Genomic DNA, 12,091 nt, shown 5'->3' on the forward strand with positions numbered 1-12,091 from the left:
CTCTACACAAAGGTGTGAAAAACTTTATAAGAATAGTGCAAGTCTTTGGATTTATGCAGATGTCCATATTAATTTAATGCTCTTAAACATTCATGATTTGTTAGGATCTAACTTAATTAAAAATTAACTGCTGTTTGCTTTTCAGTGTGAGATTCTTAAATCAACTTAACATTTAATATCAAAGGGTCTGTTCTGAGGCAATGTGCATTGATTCCTTCAAGTTAATCTTTTAAGATTTAAAAGATAATTTGTGTTTTAAAGTACTAAAGTTTTTTTATTCTACTATTTTGCTGGCTAAATTACACAGTTGTTCTCTATTATGTTGCAATCTCCAGATGTGGAAGATGTGAAATTTGTCATAAATTATGATTACCCTAACTCGTCAGAGGACTATGTCCACCGAATTGGAAGAACGGCCCGTAGTACCAAAACGGGCACAGCTTATACCTTCTTCACTCCTGGCAACATAAGGCAAGCAGATGACCTAATCTCCGTGCTTCTTGAAGCTAATCAAGTGATCAACCCTAAATTACTTCAGCTAGTAGAAGGAAGAGGGTCAGGTAATTCTAAAATACCTGTAGTGTTGTGCTTGAGTGCTATTTGTATTTAAGTTGCAGAATGTAATGGAATTTAATACAAATTAACAATATGATTTTTGAAAAATCATCCAACATCAGTGGGACTTGACCATGTGATAATTCTAGTTTATAGATGATGGGCCTACGTTTTTTCATCATTATGCTGATAGATTACATTATGAGTACCTATCTATGAACCTATTAAGATGTCTTCCCCACACTTTTGCTTCCTTTATCACCTGAGCATGTCAGATCTGTTTGATGGCTCTGCCACAGTACTTTCAAGGAGTGTACTAAACTCGGATATTCTATCCAGCAAAAGACCATTTGTTAATGGTTTTCTTAGGGAGAACATACTCGTCCCATTTCTTTTCAGTATCTTCCTGTTTTACATTTCATATGGGTTAAACAGTGGCAGCTTATATGCTGATGTCACAAAGGTGAGTGGGGCAGGCAACTGTATACATTGCAGAGAGACAACTACAAGGTGACTTGGAGAGATTCATACTGGCTTTTGAAAAAACTAGCTGAAGCTAAATACAAAGTCTAGGTAGGCGACCTGAAGATTCAACAAGCAGGGAACAGTCTGGGTATAGAAAAAAGATGAAGCACTCTAAGCAACATTAACAGTTATACACATCTATTCACGTTCTTTGATATTTTGCAAGGATCGCCTCTTTAAGAATAGAGGTGGCACTGCTGAAGCCCGTTCAATTACGTGGAACAATTTAGGAGCCCATTTCTTGAGAGGGTATTGCACATTTGAAGACTTGTACAGGAGAGAGTTTCAGTGATGCATAGATCTCAACTGCTTGCCTCCAGAATCGGGGGAAAATCCATAAATAATTAGGGACACTTTAAAAAAAAGTATTACTACGATTCACTTTATAAGTTAACAGGTTAACAATGTTAATTAACATGCATTTTCTAAAGTAAAGTATACAACTCTATTTTTTATATTTTTTTAACCTTAATGTGCCTGCTCTGTGGATTCTGCATGTCTTTCCAGTGTTTGCGTGGGTTTCCTCTGGGTGCTGTGGTTTCCTTCTACACAGTACGTGGATTGGACACACTAAATTTAGCCGTAGGTCCAAGTGACTGTGTGCTGTGCAGTAACTGTCGTGGCAGGGCTAGCCACCTGGTGGTTTAAACCTTGGTTCTAGACAGTCACTGTTGAACTGACACCCCAAACCCATGTACAAAAATGGGGAAAAATGGATAGTGGATGGATGGCTTTATTAATTTTAATCCATCACCTTTGCTGAAAAAATTCAAGTAGGGACAGAGCAAAAAAAATTTTTAAACACCTTTATTGAATTATCACTTGTAACACAGACACATTTTACATTTATAAAAAAAAATAATCAATTGTATTAAATTAACATTAACAAACGTTATACTTGGCATACATTGCTATACATCATATAACCTAAGCAACATTGCATAAATTCAATTCCTCCCCCTTTTTTAAACAAGAAGCATCTTTATTAAACCATCACTTATGATATAAGCAATCCTACTTTTATAAAAATGAAAACAAACCACACTGACAGTCCTACTTGCAAGCATTTTACATCACAAACCCTACTGACACACTTCAGTTGCAAATATTATACATCTCTTATCTACTCGGTCATTTTCAGTCAAACGTTACTTAGCTCATTTAAGTCCTGCCTTCTTTTAAACCTCATTTCTCCCATGTATGTGTTGTTCCCACAATTCCCATTTTTTCGTATGTAATTTGCTCCTGTCATTTTCTAAAAATCTCTGTTCCAGTTGTTTTATGTCTTTTACTATCTTCACCACTTCTAATCTAGTTGGTTTAGATTTTGATTTCCATTTTCTAGTAATTGCTGTCTTGGCAGCCACCATAATTAAACACAGCAAGGCCGTAACCATGTCTAGGCAATTCCGATTGTGTCATAGCTCAGAAAAATCATCTCCCCATCACAACAATCTGCCCACCCAGCATTTCCAACCAGTGCATCACACAAGGAATCATTAAAGTCCACCAACCCACCACACTCCCAGAAAATGTTCTCAAGTATCACTTTCTTCCACGTCATACTTCCAACATTTGCTGTCTACCTGAGGAAAAATTCTCTGGAGTCTTCTTGGGGTATAAAAATATCTGTATAAACATTTCCAAGCAAAAATCCTAAATCTTCTAAATTTTGTTGCATATTTGGGAGACATACATATATCCTCCCATTTTTTCTTTGTGAATTGCTTATCCAGTCTCTTCCCAATCCTTTCTAAATTCCTCTGATTGATTCTTGTAGTTATAGAATATTTTATATGTTCTACTAATTATTCCATTTTTTAATGGCAGCTTCTTTTCTGGATTCTACTAAAAACTCTACCAGTGCTGGTCTTTCGTTTAGGACCCTCCTATTTCTTTCTCTTTGCCTATATCAATCCTTGATGAGGAAGGCAATCTCTAACCTGCAGTCCAAATACATTCTTGGCCTCTTCCCATTCTATCATCTTTCCCTCTCTAGTTATTTGCTCCCAATGCCTTGTTTCCTTTGCCAGTTTTCTTCAGTAAATTCCAGTCCCCTCTTGCCTATTGTCTATATCACTAATTCCAGTCATCCCTATTGTCAGAATCTCCTTTCTCCATACCTGTGTTGGCTTACTTCTTAGAATACTTTCTGCTACTTTATGGTTATAATATTGTGTATGATTATTGTTCTCCTTAAAGGCCTGCATCCAAAATCCCAGTCTCTTCTTGTTTCTTGAGCTTCCCCATTTCAACATCATCCCTTTCCAATTTTAATTATTTTCTGCTTGTGCTGTGTATAGGAGCCTTAATTATATAGCTTTGAAATAGCCCTTCAAATTGGGTAATCCCATCCACCCTGTTCTAGTGGAAAATCAGCTTATCCCACTTGACTCTTGCTGCCCCCCACCCCCCAATAATGTCCTTCAGCTCTTTATTAATTGCTATCCAACTTCTCCTCTGGTTGATAAAAAATGTGCCTGACCTGTGTATAAGATTAAAGAGACTAAAAACATTTTGATGGCTTGTATCTTACTATCTATCCATATCTATATAACATTGCTTTCATTTTCTCAGTTTTTGTATTTTTTTAGTCTCTTCCCACAGAATAATTTTTAGTCCGTATTCCTAAATATTTCATTTTATCATGTCCCAAAAATATGGCTATCATTAAACCAATTTGTGTTGGTACATAATTTACCACTATTGCCTTTGTTTTAGCTTCATTAATTTTGTATCCAGAAAAGATTTGAAACTGTGTTCCATAACAATGTAATGTCTCTTTCTGGTTTAGTCAAGTATAAAATATCTGCAGATAGAGCCAGCTTTTCTTGACTACCATACCAATTATATCCTTGAATTTCTGAGTCCCCTATTTTCTTTGCCAGTGGTTCTAAATATAATCCAAATAACAAAGGGGAAAGAGGGCACCCATTCCTGGTTCCTCTGCTCAAGAAGAAATTATCAGAGAGGACCCACCCACTTTAATTTTTGCCTTTGATCACTCATATATTCTCTTAACCAACCTTATTTTTTTCAGGAAATGCAAATGCTTCCATTGCTGTGCTCATAAAGTCCCAGCTTACTCTGTAAAATGGTTTCTCTCCATCAAGACCCCCAAACAACAACGGTATATCTTACATTCTGCTTCCCTCTGAATCAGTGTTATGTTAATGTCAAATGTTTGCTGCCTCTCCAAAAAAAAACACATTGGTCCATATTTGTCAATTTTGGCATTACTTTTGTTATTCTTTTAGCCATTATAGACCTGAACGCTTCATAATCATGGTTTAGTATTGTAATGGGCCTTGTATGAAGTTGGGTCTAATGGATCTTTACCCTCTTTAGCTATTTACAGCTACCACTGCTTTCTTCCAGGATGTTGGTACTTATACTCTTAAAAATACTGTTTAACAAAACCTTCCAGATCTTGATCAGTCTTTTCCCTCGCAGCTTCCAAACTTCCACAGGAATACCATCTGTTCCTGGAGAGTTTCCTGTAGATTTGTTATACGTCACAATTTTTATCTTTTTATCTAATCTTCTCCTGACCCAACAGTAATTGAGCATCATCTACCTCCTAACCTTGGCATATTTAATTCTTCCATAAGCATTGCCATTTGTATATTTTCTTGATTTCTGTATTTCTCTGCTTTATACAGACTTTCATAGAATTCCTGAAATATTTCTAATATGTCTACTGGATTTCTTGTTGCCTTCCTTTGTTATAGGCTCTCTAAGCTTGTTGTGACAGCCCTTTCTACTTTCTGTAGCCTGAGTTGTGCTAAAAGATTTTGTGCTCTACTGTTCTCAAAAAGCAGTTGCTTAACAGCAATCTTTCTAAACTCGTGCATATTATCAAAGTAATCCCTTATTTTCTGCTTGGCATTCTGCAGTTGGTCCTCCTCTTTTTCTGAGAGATTCTCTCTATTCTGCAACACTTAACATTTGTCAGTCCCTCTAAATAATTCTTGTTACTTCTTAACCATGGCTCCCTTTCTTTTATTTCCACCCTATTTTTAAACTCCACCTTAATTTTATCCCACTCTCTAGCTATATTTTCAGAAGAAATTTCTATCTTCTCGAATAATTCCTGAATAAGCTCCACTACCCATTCCTTAAATTCCTTTCCTTTCAACAGGTAGGTGGGAAGGTGCCACTGTCTTATTTTTATTTCATCACCCTGTGTTATTTTAGTTATTATTGGCGCATGTTCTGAAATAGTTATTGGGTGTGCATCAAGACCTTCAATTAAATAAATGCACATGTTCCTGTGAAATGTAATTTCTGTCTAGCCTAGCTCAGTTTTTATATCTTTGGGAGTAATATGTAAATTAGCTCCCAACTCCTATTACTGAATTTACATCTTCCATGCAAAATATTTTCATAAGCTTTTTAAAAATCTGCCTTCCTTTGTTATACTTTCCCTTCTAGGCCTTCCAGACACATCTTCACTGTTGCAAATCACATTCCATTCCCCACCTATAAGTAATATTCCTTGCTGAAAACTGATTATTTCTCCCAGAATTTTCATAAGCTCCATTATAGCAGTTTTAGGTGGAATATAAATACATGGCAGTGTAATCCTCCTCCCTTGCCAATAACCCCTTGGCACAATACATCTGCAGTTATCTTTTGTACCTTCCTCTATCACTACTGGAGTTCCTCTTGCAATTACTGTAAGTACTTCATTTTTCCTTTGTCTTAGGTATTCCTCTGAATACCCATCCTGAAAACCTTTTATCAAATTCACATGTTTAGTTCTTTCTGTCTCCCCCGTAACATAGCTGTCTATACTGTACATTTTTAGTATAGTTCACTACTCCATTTTTTGTATTTATCTGTGAGACCATTGACATTTAAAGACATTACAGGAAGCATCAATGCAAAGTTGTTCGCAACTTTTATGTAAAATGTCTAGTTCCAGTTTTTGTTAAATGCATACAGTGTTTGACAGGTTGAATGTTTATACGGTTGTTTCTTGTCAAATCTGTTTGAGGCTGTCACATCTTACAAAACTTTTTGTTTTATTGAAAGTCCTCAAACAAAAAAAAGCACCCCAATACCCCTTAAGACCTATTAACTTAATACTAACACATAATACTATGTACATCTTCAAGTACTGAAGTTTCACCATCCTAATAGGAACAAAATTCCCAAACTGACAGACACACTCTGGCTTGAGTTAACCTAAAGGAAAGGTTAAACATGCTAAGGCACATGATGCAGCTTGTGCTTCTACTAAGTGCTAATTGGTTTTGTCTTCCTTTATAGCTCTCCCAGCTGGGAAAACCCCTGAATGAATTCAGAGAACATTATGTCCTAGCCAATTTCTCTTCAGTTTTTTTTTCCTTCAGTCACTCTACACCAGTATGTAGCCAGTTTCTCTTTATCAAATTGTGTCCATGGAGACACAAGAACCAGGCAGCCAGTTTCTCAACAGATTGTTTCCATGGAAACATGAAGACCAGCTGGAGAATTGCTACTAAGCATGCATGTTTTTACTAGAACAAAGCCTCATAATAATCAATATTCTTTGTCATTTACTTCCTTGCACTAAAACTTGTTACTAAATCAATCCCATGTTCTTAATCGGGTCATTTCCCCATGGAGGAATGAGAAAAAAGCACATTAATTTTTCTTTGTCATGTTTTAATCATTGCATTGCCTATGTTTCTTTAACTGAACAAGAAGAAAGAGAGAAGGGAGAAAGAAAAGAAACAGCAGCACATGTTTACAATGCCCATTACACTTAGCTAACTGAGAAAACTTTACCTTATAGCATTCAAAGAAAACCATATACCACAAAAATAGTGCTAATAAGAAAACATTTTCTTTACTTGGCTAACCTTCTCCCTCCTCTTTCCCTCTCCAAAGCATTTTTTGAACGTTAATGACATGAAGTAGGGAGTATGCTTTAGAGTCCCCACAAGTCAAAGAAAGTCCAAGATTTCCAGATGTTCTGTCATATTTCACATAGATAATTACTGCGTTGTAACCCCACATTAAGTTACTAGTTTTATTACTGTGCATCTGCATCTCCCATATCCTCTGTCTGCTTCATTTCCAATGTACTGTCAGTTCTTCTAGTCAGCTCTCGTGCTCCCTTCCTTCACTCCAACATTTTCCATTGAAACACTGGAAAATGTTTCACAGGTACATTTTCTCTCTGGTGTTTATTACCAGAAGAACAAGAATCAGAAGTGCCTTCTGTTTCACAGCTCACATTTTGTTGGACAAACTTTTGTATTTCCTCCTCAGCATATACTTCTTCAAAAAAAATGATTTTGTCCCTCCAGAGAAGAATACTTTGAAAACAGATGGTTACAGCAGTTTGAATCTCACACCTGTTTCAACATTCCCTGAATAGTGGAATACATTTGCTTTTCTTCTGCCTGGTGTACAGTTAGTAATCATTCACCACAAACTGTCTCTCACTTTTAGTACTTTGTCCTTCTGCCACAGCTTTATCGAAATCCACTCCTCCTGCTGGTAGGATTGCATCTTTACTATTAAAGGTCTAGGTTGCTTTCTCATAGCCAGGTTTGGAGCATACACATGATGAGCCCTTGCAAACTAACAACTCTTTCTGTGAAATACCAGTCCAGTTGTTTATTTGTGCTTTCATAAAATGAATGCAGTCTGTTTCTTCCAGCTTTTCTGGTATAGCTGAAAATCTCAGGTTTTCCCTATGTGCTCTTAATTTTGTTTAAAACATCTCTTCCTGAGCAGTCTGATATTCAGCCAGTCTTTTCTTCATTTCGACTTCTGACTTTTGCAGCTTTGTCATCTCCTCTGAATATTTGTTCAAAGCTTCTTCCATTTTTTTCCAATCTTTTGTTTTTGTTATACTCCAGCAGTGTTTTGTTTATTTTAACCATGTCTGTGTGCAGTTGTCTTATCTTCCTGTAGGTTACCGGAATTCATGTCTGGAGGTTGCATTGCTTTTTACTGAACCGCTGCAGAACTTTCCCTAGTCAGTGTTTGTTCCTCACTTTTTTAAACTGATTTTTTGCCAGGTCCTCTGTATTTCTTTTTTCCTGGCATCCAGGTAGTATGCTTACTAGCCAGTTTCTGAAATTTACCCATAAACGCAAGTCTGCTGGCCGCTTCTGCTGATTTTCTGTTTTCACACTATGAGAGCTAGAATTAAGCTGTCATTCAATGTGCAGCCATCTTGGAATGCCAAACGGAGCAAAATCTTGAGTCAAAATCAGGGATTTCATAAAACCTGGGACAGTTGAGAGGTGTGCAGTGATGTAAGCAGAGTATTTTTTTTTAAAATGGGCTTTGGAAGACCACCATTTGAACAGGTTAGTTTGTTGTATGTAGTATATTGCTTGTGCCCAAGATATAATAAAAATAGACACAGATATTAAAACATACTTACCTTGACAGTATGATGCTGGAGATTCAAAGCTTTGGAAGTTTGTGATTTGAAATGGAAGCTGAATGGCTCCATGCTTATCCTAACCACTGGCACAAATGTCAGGTTGTCAGCACAAAAGAGGACAGACTTTACCCCATATTTGTGGTTGGCTTATCTATAGTGAAGGGGATTGGCCCATTCTTCCAAAGCTTTTTCTGACTGACTGCATTGCTACCTATCCTCATAGCTTTATTACCTTTTGCCACACTTATGTAGCCTAATGCTTATGAAAATGTAAAGCACTCTGCTCTCCGAATAATAGTCAGTCCCATAATTCTGAATCTCCCATCCCTTGTATAATTAGCTTGAACTATTCCACAAATTTCATATTAAACCATTTACAAAGCTGAATACCTAACTTTATAGTCCAGTGCATTCAACAAAAACTTTTTTTTTTTGAGACTGACGCCTTTTAACACTTCCCTTCCCCTCCTGTGTAGACTCTAGAGGTTGAGGGTGACCACTTCTCCTGCCAAGTCCATTTCCAAGGTAGTTTATCTAATCCATGTAGAGAAAAGAAGAGAACCTGAAAGACTGGTTACAGATTTGCATATTGGATTAATCATTTAAAATACTATGCTGCAAGCCTCTGTTTATGGTTTGGATGCATTTCTGTAACTGGAGGATAGCAGTAGGGCATAATCTGAAAGATTTGTAGTTTCCTTTACTTATTGTAAACCTCAAAGCTTGAAGAAGCTACGTGCACAAGTTAAGGCACTTGTGCACACCTGTGCACTTGAGCTTCTTAAAAGTAAAAAAAAAAAAAACTAGTTTCTTTTATTAATTTTTCTTGATTAAAATTGCATGGGCGGTGCAGTGGTACAGCAGTTAATGTTGCCTCACAGGAAGAGATTCTCCGGTTCGATTCTTAGCTGGTGTGCCTTCTGTGTGGAGTCTGCATGTCCTCCCTGCATTTGCATGGGTTTCCTCAGGGTACTGCACTTTTCTCCCACATTCCAAAGATATGCATCTGGAGCATTTCTCCCCGGGCCTCCACTGAAAAATAAGCTGCGTCCTAGTTGGACTTTCCTTGTCAACAAATGTTAAATGTATTAGTAATTGTGTTTATGCTGTGCAAATACACATTTTTTCCATTTTTATTTTAATATTTGTTTCACTTGTGCTTGAGTATGAGTCAACAGTAGTAATTTATAGATTGTTAGTATGCTAATGACCCAGGCGGGCCTTTCTAAGCCAAACCAAGTTTTCCCAAAAGAGTGATGATGTCTTGTATCCAAATAGGACATAGAGGACCAGGCATTTATAAGCCACTTCTGTCCTTAAGGAACATGGGTGCCAGGCTCTGTGTACATTTTTCTGTTCCTCATCCACTGGTCTAGGTTGTCCATAAACTGGGTAATACACAAACTCAGCTTCACATGGATGGGAAGCCTGTTCTATAGGATGGACAGTCTCTGGGACGCACAATTCCCATTTCAAAAGTGATCATTGATCAACAGCAGTTAATTTTGCTGCTTATGAGGGATCAGCCTTGATCTTGATTAGGGATTATTAGGAAAGCTGTGTTCCCATTTTTACAAGGTTTTCAGAGGTCTAGTGTTTCATCCTAATTTGTGAAAGAAATCTGTCTTTTCATTGCAAAGCTTCTTGAGGTATTATATCAGTACTGTTTCTTGATAATAGAGTTCAGTATTCCAAACCGTGTTTTTCTTAATGCGTTTTTAGAAAGCATCTGTTTCACACAAGGTTATTCTCACATCATGTAAACTAGATCACAAGTCCCTTAATTCATACTCGAATACCCACTTTATCCAGGTAGGTTCAGCAGGATCCTCTCCTGTTACTCAGTGGATATAAGCCAGAGAAGCTAATACTGGGTAAGATGCAGTGACATTCACTCACAGCAAGCACACCTATGGACAATTTGGAAGCATCAATCACCAGTTCAGCATACATCATGCCTTTGGGATGGAGGAGGAAACGGGAGCAGCCAGCAAAAAAGCTACAAGAACAACTTGTAGACTTTGTAACAGAAGGCATCACATTTTTAACAGAACTAGAGAACCAACCTCTGTGAAGGCAGTAACATTAAGTAGTCTTACAGAATTTCACTAATGCTATAAGCAGAATGTCTTTAATGATGTAATGGTAAATCATAGTGAAATGGAATATTTGTCAACATCTGATATCATGCAGATGTTAAATTCAGAACACAGTATCAAAAATTCTGGATACAAATGCATTCATTAGAAAAGTATGATGCGGAATATCTTAGTATAGAGAGATCTGAAACAGTTGTCTTCATTTGCTCTTCAACCTGTGGGTTACGGATCTGTATCGTTTCCGACCCAGCCGTATATCCAGCATCTGATCTGAACTCAAAGCTCCTCTCATTACCCGCAATGCCCCCGTCTCCTTCTTCCCCAGATTTTGTTTGCTGCCTGCAAGGTCTGCATCGTGGTCTGAGCTCTCTGCTTAGTTTTTTAGTGAGTGTTTTTTGGAACTTTTATCTGTCTTATTTTCTTTCCCCTACTGTCTAACCTCCTTGCATGGTCGTCTGTTTACCAAAAAAAAAAAAGCTTTCTTTTCCTCTTTCCTTTCTGTTGTGTGACTTGCAAGTCTGGTGAGTGTGCTGGGCCTGCTCTGGGATCATGTCAAAAACCCCCAAGCCAGGCTTCAGGAAATGTACAGAGTATGGCCATAAGCTCTCCCTATCTGATGGCCACACTCTGTGCATGGTGTGAGTGGGAGCGGCCCACCTCCTGCTCCATCTGTGCCAGGTTCAATCCCAGGGCACTGACTGACATGAGGGATAAACTTATACTGAAGGGCCTTCTTCCTTCCTTTGTTAGACTGTTGTCCTGGTGCCCCCAGCTTCTACTTCAGCTTTGGCTGCTACTACTTCCACCCCCACCCCTGCCTCTGGGACTCGCACTTCCACCAAGAGGTCTGGGGAAGGGGAAAAAAATCAAAGAAGGAAATGCCTAGAAAGCGGTCCCCAGACCGCTTTGCTCTGGCCAGCCCTCCTAAGAGACAAGTTACCTGACCAGACTCTCCCCGGCTTTCCCCTGAGCTGGAGGATCCCCGGATCCGGTCTCCAATACAGGCTTCTGCCACCGTCCTTCCAGTCTGGTGTCTCTCGCCACCTCTCACTCCACCTGGAACCTTAGTGAAGTGGAGATGGACAAGATGATGTGGAACTCCATCTGCACCCAAATTCAGATGCGAGTCTTACCTGGCCCCACTCCATGTGGAGCGTGTCTCTGACAGGATCAGAGCCACAATCTCCATGCTGGATCTGAGGGGATGCTTTCAGCTCTGAGTGTGTTGGAGCACAGTCTTTCCCTAGGTATCTCGGTACTTGGAGGCTCGGCTCTGGCTCCCCTGTCAAGGCAGAAGAGGATAGCTGCTACTGGCCTTCCTCAGCATGTCTGTTCTCCTGCGGCTTTTGATGGGGATGCAGAGGGTTCTCTCTGTTTCGAGACCCTTGACCATCTCATCCTTAGACTCCGCCATGACTCCCTCTGTTTTGGGTATGGTTTCAACCATCTTGCCATCTCAGGGACAGCCTGCCACTTTGCCTCAGGAAGCTCCCATGCGGGAGCAGCAGGATCGGTGGCG

The 12,091-nt window shown here is 38.7% G+C and overlaps 1 protein-coding gene across 1 annotated transcript in view; it reads left to right on the plus strand.

Moving 5' to 3' along the window:
• Positions 1 to 12,091, plus strand: part of LOC122808477 (probable ATP-dependent RNA helicase DDX5) — a 710,554-nt gene that overhangs the window by 567,482 nt on the left and 130,981 nt on the right. Inside the window, exon 14 of the mRNA XM_044079433.1 lies at positions 336 to 560. Coding sequence (XP_043935368.1) covers positions 336 to 560 — 225 coding nt within the window. The remainder of the gene's footprint in view (positions 1 to 335; positions 561 to 12,091) is intronic.

Source organism: Protopterus annectens, chromosome 8.part0 (genome assembly GCF_019279795.1).
Source record: "Protopterus annectens isolate FY-2018-M chromosome 8.part0, PAN1.0, whole genome shotgun sequence".
NCBI classification, from domain to species: domain Eukaryota; kingdom Metazoa; phylum Chordata; order Ceratodontiformes; family Protopteridae; genus Protopterus; species Protopterus annectens.